Consider the following 14,035-nt stretch of genomic DNA (forward strand, 5'->3'; position numbering starts at 1 on the left):
CGGTAAAACTTCACGAGCGACTACAACTCCCATACGCCCCCGGGATGTCGCGCATGCGTACTGTACAGCGGCAGCCTAGTGTGTGGTGTGTAGTCACGTGGAGACGGTCCTCCTCGGGTCTGTCCAAACAGAGCGAGCTGTTAGCAGTCTGTCTGTTGGAGCGCCGCTTGGTGCTAAACTGATTCATGTTGTTTTTTTAGCCACCCATCCCTTTAAACTTGACTATTTTATCGAAGAATGAGTGATAACGATGATATCGAAGTCGATAGTGACGTGAGTATGACCACTTTTACCCTTTTTAACGATGTTATTTTGCTTGCTGGCTGGATTTAGCCGAACTAGCTGCTCAGCTAGCGTTAGCTACCAATAAGCTGGCTAGCGTTCTGTCTGATAAGTGTTATTTCTCGGGAATCTAGTTTATAGATAAGCAACACTAGTTTTTCTTGCTCAGAAACATTTTTAATTTGCTAAATTATTTTACTCTCTAGTGACTTCAGCGAAACAGTAAGATTTGCTGAACAATTATGGCTACAATTGTACTTTTTGTTCTGTTTCTTTGCAGGAAGAATCACCGAGATATCACTGTGTGGTGCGTAATGCTGGGGGGATTTGTCCAAATGTCGAAACATGTTTCTCTGTTGCAAAGTGAATTAATCCACCAGAGTCTACTCTTTTCTATTTTATTTTATTTTTAATTATGTTATTTAATCGATTGGTAAGATTACACTGTGGATGTTGATGTGACTTCAAAGCGAATGTGAAAGTACTGCTGCCTTGTGGAAAAGCTACATTTATGTTATAAATTAATATTTGTGCACGGCAATTTCCCGTCATTTTTCATAGCGTTGAATATCCACATCCATAACAGTGCAGCGATTGTTGCTCGGCAGCAGCATTGCAGGGTTTCCCCCATGCTGTGTGTACGCGGCCATAGGGACACGGTGACACGACATCTATATTTAGACCAAAGCTTTATCCCGCTACAAAGGCTTTTCTGTTGCATGTTTATTATTTTTCCCGGTTAATACAAAGCTTTCCGTGCTCGGTGGCAGCCGGTTAGTCGCTCCGAGTCGACTTCCCCGACGGTTCACTTCATACCGCGGGGATTCCGCTCATGATCAGGTTTGCAAATTACACATCTAGGTCATCTGAGCAGAGAGAGAGAGAGAGACCGTTTACATTTAGTGCTGCATCCACGATGAGGATGTAGTGGCGGAGGTATAGATGCTGTTGCATGTTGTTAGAGGAGCGGTGGCCGCGCCTGCATCTCGGACAAGCCTTCGTGTCAGGAAGGGCTGCAGCGGGATGTCTTCCTGTGTTGCAGCCTGTGATTAGAGCCATCTTCTCTCGACAGGCCACTAAAGGGCTGGCAGCCTAAATGAATGACGTATAGCTGCATCGCATACACACCCTGCACAGGCTGCACAGCACAGTCTCCTTACCTCCAGTCAGATCTCCACAATTCAGATTGAAAGGGACATCAAAGCATCTGTAGTATGAAATTTTATCAGGATGTCTCACTGATATTCAGACAGCAAACATCAGTCAGAGCTTTTTTTTTTTTTTTTTTTTGCCTTTGCTTTTGCCCTCCAGCAGACCTTTCTTCACCACAGTTACTTTATGCGTTGGTGCAGTCCAGAGCTCAATTGCACAGCCTCATGAGAAACCTTAACCCGATTACAGTTCAGTTAGTGATATTTAACTTGATTACTGAAGCTATAAGCATAAATATGTATGTTCTGAGTGTCATAGCTGCGTGTGCTCCTCAGAGTTGCTTCCATATCTGTGTATTTAGTCCAAGATGAAGGAAAATCTGCACGTGTGCAAACAGAGCTGAGCGGTTTTAAGGAAAAATGTCAAATTAAGATTTTACTGAGCAATATTGTGATTTTCTTTAAATTAATTATAGCCCCTGATTTGGGGTCTATATGAAACAAGATTATACCAATCACAAACTTATCTGGTTTGATAAAATCAGATAAAATAATGCAGTTGTTTGATTGTTGAGTTTTCTGTAGAAGAGCTTATATTTATTAAAATATTACATAAGTAGTTTACTTGACATGACTTAGTAATATTCAAACATAGTCACGACATTCAAAAATTGCATTATATTTACTGATTACAGCGGTGTAGCAGGAGTGAAACCTCCTAGATTATCTATGTAGAAAAACACATCCCGCTCATAAGTTGTTCAAACACACAGATGATACAGAGTGGTGTTTCATCTCCCCATAAAACCATCTTTGGCCAAGCCTTAATGTACATATAGTGGCGTGCAGAGAGCTCATTAACCACTATACAGCCAAGACTTCTTGTTTTGTGGTTTTGCCAACTCTCGGAATTAATGTTAATAAGCTACAGATGAGTAATTTTTATAGAGTTGTCATAAGAGACGGTGAATTCAGCGGCCACCGGCTTAAACTCGCACCTGCTTGTTAAGACACAGCTAATTATGCTATAAAATTTGCACTCTTTCGATGTAAAAAAGCCCTAAATACATCCAAAGAAGTTAAAAACCTAAAGCACTAATGTTGGGCACAGTGTGGCAGACGTGAATAGGTTTCTATACATAGATAGCGGGTCTGTCGTCTGCAGATAGGTCTCAGCTAGTGAGATAAGAGAGCGATTGTCTAGCCACAGAGACGAGTAGATGCAAAGAACCAAAGAGTTAACATATCGTACGCGTTGTGTCATGTTTAGAAGAAGTATTGTATTGATCTTAATGGGGAAACTGATCCTTTGCATATGACCCATCCTATACACACACACACACACACAAACACACACACACACTAGGAGCAGTGAGCAGCTGCAGTGCAGCGCCCCAGGACCAACTTCTTTTTGCCAGTTCTTTGGTCAGGGGCAATGACAGGAGTATTAACCCTAACATACATGTCTTTGATGTATGCTAGGGTTGAATATAGAGCTAAAATGACAAGGCAACTGACAGAAGGTGAATCTGCAATCATTTTGATAATTGAGAAGTAGTTTTGTTGTGTTTTATATCATTTTGAAGTGAATATTTGTGTGTTTTGGACTGTTAGTCGAACTAAACAAGACATTTGAATACGTCACCACAGGGTTTTGAGAGCTTGTGATGGCCATTTTTCACCGTTGACATTTTATAGACCAAATGAGTAATTAAAGAAAAAAAATCATTAGATGAATCAATAATTAAAGTAACCGTTATTTGCAGCTCGACTTTGACACAACCTCAAACTATGAAAGGACACGCTGTTTATTATAAACGTTATATTTTTTTGCAACGGTGGCCTCGTTCGCCCACTGGAGCCTCCGGTTTATTGGTGTTTCCACTGTTATTAGCGCGAGAAAGGGTTTTCCACGTTGTCCAGCAGCCTGACAGAAGTGTAGGCTCTCATGCAGAGAATGCGAGACGACCACCAGTAGCCGAAAAAGAAGCAGCCACCAGCTCTTCCACTCGGCACCTGGAGCGGTTATGTAATGTGTCATGGTCAGGTATGAATAGAACGGAGGCAGCAGCTCAGCTGGTGCGTCGTTTTAGGCAGCCAGCAAAAGGTATCGGTTTTAAGATGAATACATAATGGTTGCACTTAGGTAATTGGACACCTGTTTTTCACGCTGCCTGATGTACTTAACAACTCAGATACTATATAGCACACAGCTAAGAAGGCACCACAACATGTCTGAGTACAGTTACCTGTATTTATAACAGTAGATTGATTCAGTGAACCATCACAGAGTAGGTCATTGGCTTTTCTATCATGATTTATTGGGCGTTTAACCTAGTTTGTTTTTTTCACATCCATTGAGATGTTAATAATACATGAAATGAGTTTTGCTACATGAGACTAGAAGTTGTAAATAACTGGGTAAGCTTAGAAGTTGTACATCATTTTAGAAAGTATGTTTGTGAGATATATATATATATATATATATATATATATATATATATATATACATCTCAGTGGGGTTGTCCTGATATAAATTGTGAGACAGTATACATTTGTCATCTATTAGAGATTCTCATCATTTAGGATGTAACTGTTGCTTTAATTTCATTCTATGATCTATGATCTCTCTATGGTGAAGTGCTTTCATCTGTCAGGTATTTAATTTGTTGGATTTGCCAAAAACAGACTTAATTCTGTGGTTATTTTATCTGTCCAACTACTCTTTTAAATAAAATGTATATATATATATCAATATCATGATTATAAAATTCAATATACCATGACACATTATTGTATTTGTATAGAAAGTACAGAAAAACCTTTGTCGTCTCACAGAATCCAATATTTACTGCTATTAAAAGGAAAAATGGTAATAAAGTAATATGGCAAGAGATGTTAGAAAGTAATATTTTATTCATACATGACATGTAATGTAATGAAAACGTACAAACATGGTAGTGAAGGAATCATTTTGAGCAGAGGTGACAAGCTACGCAGATCCTGATGCATCTGGTCTGGTGATCGGTTTAGTTTCTAGATGAATGCTTAAACACCAGCCACACCCATCAAATATGTAGCATGTACTGTGTGAAACACAACCTCTGCCCCTTTTCCAAACAAGAGTTAACTTTTGTTTGATAAGTGGAGGTGGTCTTTATTTCAGACGACGCGGCCCGCCTCCACTATAAAGCACTGCGGTTCACCCTGTAGTGGGATTATAGTGTTAAACTAAATACAACAACGTTTGATAGAGCAGTTGAAGTCTGTAAAACTAAAACTTTAGCTTTGTCAGATCACATGACTCTAGAAAAGCTTTTTTTTTTCTTCACAGGAGCGCGGTTAAGAGTGTTAGAAGTGGCAAATAGCAAAGTGTTAATTTAAATCACCGAGGGCACTTAATGGCCACAGTTGCCTTGTAATTTTATATGGAGCAGCTCCAGAGAGAAGTGCTTGAATACATGCTTGGATCTTAATTAACTTTCAGACATGAACATTAATAAATTCATTTTTTTTTTAAAAAGAATTAGAACAGTTCTTTTTTTCAGCTCATCCTCATAAACACCTCAAATGTTTTATGAGTGTTGTGTCACCAAACGTGTTCAACACCACTTTAAAATAATGATAAATGTTAAAAGTGGAATTTAATAACTCCACAGTACAAGTGTGAAGAATATTCCAGGTTATATTATAATTGAATGTCTCACCAGTCCTAGTTAGACACAAGAAATCAGCCATGTGTACTTTGTGAACCTGCTTTCTATTCAGTGAAACGGGCACATATGGAAATGGCTGCCAGACCTGTAATTGTGCGTGCCATCAATACCCGTCATGTGTTTGTTTATGCCAGAGTTAATGGAGGGAGTGGAGTCACGCCTCTCGTGTATGATACCAGGAGGCACATGGGTCCCGGTGGATTTGTCTCTCCTGCTTTTGGTTTATGGCTCTTGCGCAACAGGGCCGCAGGAGCAGTTGTCACCATGCCAGCCAGACTAATCACATGACGAGCATTGTGGGGGGAGAGAGAAAAAAAAAAAATGCAGTTAATTTTATTAATGTGTAGTTTATGACGGCCTCTGTACAGTATGCATGACATTTAGGCTAATACTTGACTTTGTGGGGTTGTTTTCTAGCATTAAGTGGCTAACTCAACAGCATGATTTTTTTTATTAGTTTCAGGAGTTCGTAAGTGAGTCACTCTCAACGCGTCGCCCCTCCCACCAAACACATGACACGCTGAAAGCTTGTTCTAACCTGTGTGTGTGTCGTCTCACTTGTGGCCGCTTTGGTTTTTATTGCGACGAGCGGGCAAAAATGAGTCAGATGATAGCGGGTCACATGAGTTCTACCATGTCCCGTCTGCCTGAGGCAAAGTTGTAACCACATCATCACCGTCGTCGTCGTCGTGCTGTTTCATTGCTAATATTTTAAATCAGGCTTTGTTTTGTTGGAGGTGTATGAAGAGAGGTGATTGGATGTTGGACTCAAATCTGGTGACAGCTGGGATTAGGCAAGAATCAGATTTGATTGGAGGCTGCGATGATTCGGCCTATAAACAGTTCAAACTGATCTGCTCGGCCCGACCCCTGGTCATGTGATCACGGCAGCCATCTTATGCCTTTACAGTGTAATTAGAATGCAAATGTGTGTTTGTAATTTTCAGCCTGTTAGATGTTGTTTCCCAACCGCTTCAAGCCCTGCGTGTTAATGGAGAATATATTAAAAAAATGAGGGATCAGGTTCCTGTGATTAAGTCAGTTATTTAACTTGGCATGAGACGTGAAAAATGTGGAGTTTGATTCACTACAGCAGCCTGAAATTAAGCACAAAAAAAAAAAAAATTTGACCCAGTGCAGCGAGGTCACATGATTTTTAAAGCTGTTTACTGCAGAAAACACAAGACACACTGGAGAAGCGAGTAGAGGAAACAGAGCCGCAGCTGCTGAACCTTCAGCCACAAAAAGGCAAAATCTCTCAGTGACGACTCCATAAACAGACGTTTCATCGGGATCCTCGTCGGTCATCGCGTCGTTTAATTCAGCCGGGTGTAATCCTCAATCCAGGATCCGCTGTTCCCGTCCGCCCTCCCTCCTCCAGTGTCATGCCTTTGACCCGGTCGTTAATTTGAACGGCCACTCCCGTGCGCTCCTGCAGAGAAGGAGGGACAGAAATGCACCGCGGGGTCGGCTCGGGTCAGGGTAGCGGAGGGGGGGATGGAAGAACAGGGGACAGCACGGGGTCAGAAGCAGAACGGCCACAGAAGGCAGCGACTTGTAGTTTATTTAGTTTTTTCTCTTGAGACAACTGGAGGTTGTTGGCTGACAGTGATGCCAGCAGTTAGTTGATTAGTAGGATGCCAGAAAATTAAGTAACGGCAATTTGGATGATCAATTATTTGTCACGATGTCTGCCAGGAAGGTTGTTTTTTTTTTTTTTTTTTATCTCCATTTGTCTGTTAGCAGGATATCCTCAAAACTCAACATTTTTTTTCATAGTGAAATTTTGCGATTGCAGAACATTACTTGGGTGGATCTTCCTTAATGTTGCCAAGTCATTTTTAACACATTTCACACAGCTCACGAGCTTCTGCGGTTCAGATAAATGAAAAGAGTTTTGTACATTTATTCTTTGATTATCATTGTGTGTATTTTGAACCTCATCCAGAAGCAAAGTTGGAGGCATTTTATGATATTTCAATCAGGTTAGATTGTGCAACCGTTGTGGAGGAGAATAATGTTGAGCTTGTCTAGTTTCTCAAGTAAATAGACAGAATATTTTCTAGTTACGGCTTCTCAAATGTTTTGACACTTGGGTCTCTGGTAACTTGTAACATTTATAGATGAGTTTGATTGATTTAACCCTCAGAATCCCTGAAACACAGCAAACAAAGAAAAACAGATGAATCAATCTGCTTGTTGAACAGTTGGAAGTTCATCTGGTACAATTTTTGAGGTTTTTTTTTTCTATAATTCACTTTTATCTCACTCACCAGCCACAGTAAAAAAAATATACCAGTATTTTCCTACCTTTAAGTAGCTGACTGACAAAGTTTACACCAAATAACAGCATCCAAATTCAAGTTTTGCGCATCAGTTTCTAATTTTTATGCAATAGCCCGACGTTGCACGAATCCTAGCTTTACAACTTGAATTTTTCTAAAACTCTGCAACCAGGAAGAATAACAGAAAGCAGCTTATGTTGATATCAAACCTTTAGAAAAGTCTATCGTGGATGTTGTTGGCGTTTTTATTTAAAAATCAGACATAGCTAGTCACTGCCGTCTACCTCTCATATGACGATATTTTGATTGCATCTACTACACAGACTGTCCTAGTCGTAAAGGCAGAGGCGGGAACTTGGCAGCAGAGCGGTTTGTGTAGGTTGAGCGGGTGGGGGGGGGGACGGCCGGACACCCGCCGTCTTCTACCCACGCTGCTCCGCTGCCAGGCTGAAGGCCTTGTGACTCTCTCATTGCAGGCAGACAAACGGGCACACCACAATGCGCTGGAGCGCAAACGTAGGGACCACATCAAAGACAGCTTTCACAGCCTCCGGGACTCGGTACCCGCCCTGCAGGGAGAAAAGGTTGGTAAAGCTCAGCCTGGGAGTCCTCCCGGCACACAAATGATGGTCACTCATGTAAGATATTTTTGTATTTTGACAATTTGTTTGCTTGAATGTGCTGTGTGTTTAATGACTGTTTGACTGTTCATGACGTTTAGAGGTGAGGGCCTTTCTACTGTGAGGTCATTTTAAATTTTTTTTGGAGTATATTCAGAGATGCAGATGTCTTTTTTTTTTTTTCTTGCTTTTGTATGTGTGTCAGTGGAGGGAAATAGTTGAAGGAACTGGGAGGAGGGCAGATGGTGGAAGAGTACAGATTGGCAGCAGCAAGACAGTGATGCAGTCTAAATACTTGGACCAGCGTCAGGAAGTTATTATGAGGAAATTTTGTTGCTCTCTTCCTGTTTTGACATCCATGACATTGAGAGCATTTGGAGCGGGTTCAGGAACTGGGCACACATTGTATTTTCCCCTAAAAGACCAGTTTGAGACACACACACACACAGCATGAAGAGGAGGAAGGGAGGGGGGAGTTATGAGATGATGTGAGTGATGTTTGCTGATAATTTGTAAAAGTGTTGAGTTACAGCCACCTCAGCGCTCGACCCACACCTCTCTCCCACGACCGTACTGCTATTACGGCTCTGTCTTAGAGCCAAAACGCAGTATTTTCTCTTGTGGAGGAAGAGGTGATGGATATTAGGGCTGGGTATTGGACTTCAGTTTTTTTTTTTTTTTTGCTACAGACTGAAATGTGTCCTTAGAAAAGAATTTAGGAGACTGCCAAGTAGCGAAACCTGGCATCGAATGTCTGGTCATATTTAATCCTGTTTACTTATTCTTAGATCCAAAAATTCCTGATTTGAATCAGAATTTTGCCCATTTTAGATGATTTTATTCAGGCAAAACCCTCTTGCAGCTGCATGTGTTTAGATAAAATTTCAGTTAATAACTTTGGCAAAAGGATTTTGTAAAAAAAAAAAAAGAAAAAAAAAGTTCATAGTCCTCAAATGTGAATATTTGGTAGTTCTATGTTAAACTCAGTGCCTTTGGCTTTGGGAAGTTGTTTTGAACATTTTTCACTAGTTTCTGACGTCTTAAAGAGCAAAGAAATGAGTAGAGAGAATAAGCTGCTGATCCTGTTAAGTTGATGTCTCATTTATAAAAGTATTTCAATCTTTTAAGGTTTCATTTTCCTACTTTGGCTATCAGTCATAGTAGAAAGAAACTTTATCTAGCATACTCATATACCCAGCCCTAATTACTAATGCTGCTACGTCAATGAACGTACATGCCAGATGAAGCATATCAACAAGTCTGCATTGATAAGAGATGTTGCAAATGTTTGTCATAATATAATAATCTGTATCTGCTGTCCCTTGAACATGTGATGTGAGAGCCAGTCAGCCAGTCAGCCAGTCAGTCAGCCAGCTCAGGGGGGGGATTTGCTGCAGTACTTTTGTTTGCTGTAAATTAGACGAGCCCCTGACAGTAATGTGTCAGGGTTGTGACCTAGCTCGTGGGACGTCAGGCTGTGAAGTGCTGGAGGATTTTAAGAGGTTAAGAGGAGACAAGCTGTGCAGGAACACACAGCGTTGTCCTAGATTCTCCCCCCCCCTGTAGTCCTCCTGCAGTAGTTTGAGCCTGCAGCGTGTCGGCCTCAGGGCCAGCTTCTTTTTTTTTAAAAAAATTTTTGTACAGTCATGACAGTAGCAGAAGATTTTGTGTGAGAAATGTTGATAAGTACTCTGTATACTTGCGTCATTGCTTCAATTTTTGCATGTGTCACTAACAGCAGTCTACCAAACAGGCGTCTCGAGCTCAAATCCTAGACAAAGCCACAGAGTACATCCAGTACATGAGGCGAAAAAATCACACGCACCAGCAGGATATCGACGACCTGAAGAGGCAGAACGCGCTGCTGGAGCAGCAAGGTAACAATACTGCTTATTTCAGACGTTTTCATCATCATTTTAACCTTCAGGCTGGGGAGACTCTACAGCCGTCGGCCAATTATACAGACAAATATAAAAAAAAAAAAAAAAAACGAGGAAGATCTGTGCCGGCTCGGTGCAGTCGTGAGTGTTCAGTAATGTTTGCCTGCTGATAATAGTTTGGATCCCTGTGACCTTTTCAGATATGTTTGACTTTAGCAAATCAGATTTGACCTTCAAAGGCTACTGAGACTGGGAACAGGAAAGGTGGAAATCCAAATGCCTCACTTCCATGTTGGAGCTGATTGCATGTTGGAGTGATAAAAAGAGCACGCGGACGGACGGTTTCAGAACATTTAGTCCCGATCTCAAATCAGCCGTCTGTGCCGCCACAACAAAAGAAGAAATTAGAAGCCCGCCCTCACTGCTGGAAAGCCTCTGTTCAACTTTCCTTTGTTACTCACTTCTCACTGACGTTTTCGTTCGATCAGTCTTTCTTCAAAGCGGAAACACTGTGGGTTTCTGTTCTTATTCTGAGCCAGACGGGTGTCTGAGTATTGTACTGGATAGTTAAATTTTACCATCTTGACATCAGATAACAGATAAAACAGTGATGTTTTTTTTTTTTTTTGTAGCAATCATCAAGAATTTCCCATGAAGCTTTGACAGTGAGCCAAACACTGAAACCCAGCAGCGTCATACGGAGCACCAAGACTGACAAAAGACATTTAAATACATCAAATAATAATATTATCAGTTAGATGAGGACATTAAAGCGTGAAAAGAAATACAGTATACATTATTATACTTTTACTTTAACCTCCAATCATTTCTTTAAAAAAGAGAAAAGCTTATTTTTCCTTTTACCTCCAAGTTGATCAAATTAAAACTTCTCTTTTAAATCTCTTTTAGCTCCTTTTATTCCATCATCTTATCTCACCCAGCGTTTGATTCAACGTCTTCTAATTGCAGTGATTCCATTTGAACAAACAATATGTTCAGTCGTGTTTTCCCAGCCTGAATTTTTCTTCACTGACTCATTATTTTGATACTTTAACAGACAAAAAGATCAGGTGTGGAGCAGCTTAAAGGAGAACACTGTGTTGTCGATCATTCATTCATGTTTCTTCTTCTGTGTTTTGCAGTCCGCGCTCTGGAGAAGGTGAAGGGCTCCACCCAGCTCCAGGCCAGCTACTCATCGTCTGACAGCAGCCTGTACACCAACCCCAAAGGCAGCGCCGTGTCGGCGTTCGACGGAGGCTCAGACTCGAGCTCCGAGTCAGAGGCCGAGGAGCCGCCCAACAGGAAGAAGCTGCGCGTGGAGGCCAGCTAAGACGGGGCCACTCTACTAAATTCTGGCAACAAAAAAAAAAAAAAAAGGCCGGGCGGCGGGGCACGAGGGAAGGTGAGAGGAAAACGCAGCCTTCAAAGCTCTCGAGGCTCATCGACCTTTCCCGCCCTCCCCCCCACCCCCCTCCACACCCTCCCCTCCTCGCCATGCCGACCCACCCACAGGCCTCCCTCACCGTCCTCCTCGTTCTCTCTCCTCCATCTCTGGGTGGACTCGCACTGGAGACTCATGACCCCTCGAACCTCCTCACACCGCCGCCGCCGCCACAATCGTCCCTCTTTCCACCCAATCTCCAAGAACAGGAGGGAGGAAGCCGGCAGGGTGGAAGACGACCGCTTCGATCCATCTAGAGAGCTTCAGGTTTTTTTCCCCTTCTTGATACACCCTTCTTCCCATCCCTCTCCCTCTCTTTTCTTTGGTTCTCCGTCATTGGTATCTCCCCCCTAGCAACGTCAACAATCCAAAACCCAAAAAGAGGCAGCTTGGCTACTTAAGGACTTGATGCTTTTTTTGTACCCTCAATGTAGCCCCTCCTCCTCCCCGGGTTGTTTTTTTTGGGGGGGAAGGGCGCGCCAGGTGTACTCCTCCAAGCACTGCTATATTATATATATTTTTTGTTTTTGTTTATTTTGTTATTCTTGATAAAAACCTGTTTAGAATTTACACACACACAACACCTAGATAAATCGTCCTGGACAAGTTTACCTTTTTAAAACAAAATAAAAAAAAAAATAAAACATTTGTAGCTTACTTTTTCCACTAAAGAATGTGAAGATGCTTTGAAGCAAATGTTAAAAGTGATACCCACCTCAGGCCCACAGGATTGCAGAGGTTTTCTGCCTTGACACGTTTGTTAACACAAGATTTGAAAAAAAAAAGAAAAAAAAAAAAGAGACGACATGACTCCTTTGTTGAATTTGATGTTTTGAAAGAGAATATTCCTAAACTTGTATCGTATTTTGTCCTTTAGCTTGAAGTAGTGAATGACTTTAGGTGGCTGAATACGTTAGGCATCTCGTTTTATATATTATTATTAAAAAAAAAAAAGAAGCCTTGATTGGATGTTTTCAAGTTCAAAAGTATGTTATGCATTTTGTAGTAATTTCACAAGTCATGGGAAAATGCCAATTTGTCACTCGTAGTTCTCCTTTAAGGGTATGAAAATAGGTATTGAATGTCAAAAGGTAGCTCCCGTCTTTTGCAGTACAAGGAGGCGAAATGAGTCCCTGTCAATGTGTTGTGCTTTACACAGTTAAAAATCATTGTTGCTGAATCCCCCCCCCCTCCCCACCCCCCCAAGGAAAAAAGGAAGCATTTTGCGTGTCTAGGAAACGTGTGTGTATGTATATTGTTTCCATTTTATTTCCATTTAGGAGGATATAATTAGTGTAATAGGTCTTTGTTTGTCCGATTCCATTCCATGGAAATTACAAGTATGTTGTACATACTGCCAACAATTGTCTTGCAAGTTGAGGCCTACCTTTACTATGAGACTATAAAATAAACTATTTTATCCTTTAACACGCTCCATGTGGTTATTCAACCGTTCAAATATGAAAACGTCAACAAACGCAGCCGTTACCTGTAGAGTGTTTTTTTTTTCAAAATAAGCTGCAGTGAATTTCACGATGGCTTTGAAAGGTTGTTTCAACACATTAAAGAGGAGCTTTCAGGACTGCGTGTACTTGATGTCATAATTTCAGGTTTTTCTGGTTTCCATTGATGCTGGCAGGTGTCTGGAGTAAAGACTGACGGCTGAATGTACTTTAACGTCTGGTTATGTAACAACTCTCCTCTTACAGCCGTGTAGTTTTCTAACTATGTGGTCAGGAGAGGAAACCGGGCCAGATGATGTGTTCATCTGTGACCAGCAGCCAACCTGTTTTTACTGTATGTACACAGTTCATCTGTCTTCTCTTATTTTAAGATCTTCATTTTTTCCTTCTTCAATAAGTTCAGGAAACCGTAACGTTCTCTTAAAGATGAAAATGTTCAGCTGACCGGTTTCAAAATAAGAAAAATATTGATTACAGCTGAAATAAACATTAGTACCTCATTGACTCACTGAAATAGTTTTTATGTGTTGGTCATTTATAAAGACATTACCGTGTCACATTATGAGAGTACAAGGTGCGTCTGTTCTGAACATTTCTGCCCTGACGAGGACGTTGTGGTTGAAACCAGTCGATGTTTTGAATCAATCTGACTCGACGGGAGAAATGGTTTCACTTTCAAGTTTTTTTAAAAAAAGAGATGAAAATGTTTCACAATAATTCAATTAAAAATCTAAGTCACAATTTGTACTGGAAGTGGCATTTTTATAATGAAGTGTTATGTAGTTCAAGCATTTTTTTTACATTTATTTTGAAGGATTCTGGCACATGAACAGCTCATTTTCAACGTCCGCCTTTACTCTCTATTACATGATGCGTGTTTTTTGAGCTGCACTAATCACAAGAGGACATTGAGTGCCTGAAGAACATCTTTCCTTGCTCTCACATTCATTCACTAATGTTAACAGGCTGCATTATAAACAAGAGAGAATATCTTGACTCAGATCAGAGGTTTGCAGTCCTGCTAAACTTTCCATACCTGCAAAGCATTAAGACTCTCTGCCAGAGATTCTTTTCCAAAGGTGAAATATTAAAAGAACCAAACAATAAAAGTGTTTTTAGTTGTTTAAACTACAATTTGTCTGAAATGTTCTACCAATGATGTTTAGAAGTTGTAAAGCATTTAATAACACCATTATG

General features: G+C 40.9%; 1 protein-coding gene and 1 long non-coding RNA gene across 8 annotated transcripts; one reads left to right on the top strand and one right to left on the bottom strand.

Annotated features, from left to right (window-relative positions):
• Nucleotides 1-86: 86 nt before the first annotated feature.
• Nucleotides 87-12,803, top strand: max (myc associated factor X). Of its 7 annotated transcripts, none has more exons than XM_044376214.1 (5): nt 87-273; nt 563-589; nt 7,911-8,072; nt 9,808-9,931; nt 11,077-12,803. In XM_044376214.1, exons 1-5 carry the CDS (start codon nt 238-240, stop codon nt 11,262-11,264), a joined length of 537 nt encoding a protein of 178 aa, XP_044232149.1. In that variant the 5' UTR covers nt 87-237; the 3' UTR covers nt 11,265-12,803. The 7 variants fall into 7 exon arrangements, with proteins under 7 accessions (XP_044232149.1, XP_044232150.1, XP_044232148.1 ...); XM_044376213.1 differs by having other exon boundaries at nt 88-273; nt 9,793-9,931; XM_044376216.1 differs by having other exon boundaries at nt 89-273; nt 7,911-8,018; nt 9,793-9,931.
• On the bottom strand, nt 10,522-11,068 carry LOC122999361. The gene is made up of 2 exons (XR_006407698.1): nt 10,889-11,068; nt 10,522-10,843 (listed from the first exon to the last, which is right to left on the bottom strand). It is a non-coding gene; the product is annotated as an uncharacterized LOC122999361 (long non-coding RNA).
• Nucleotides 12,804-14,035: the final 1,232 nt, after the last annotated feature.

Source organism: Thunnus albacares, chromosome 16, assembly GCF_914725855.1.
Source record: "Thunnus albacares chromosome 16, fThuAlb1.1, whole genome shotgun sequence".
NCBI lineage: Eukaryota > Metazoa > Chordata > Actinopteri > Scombriformes > Scombridae > Thunnus > Thunnus albacares.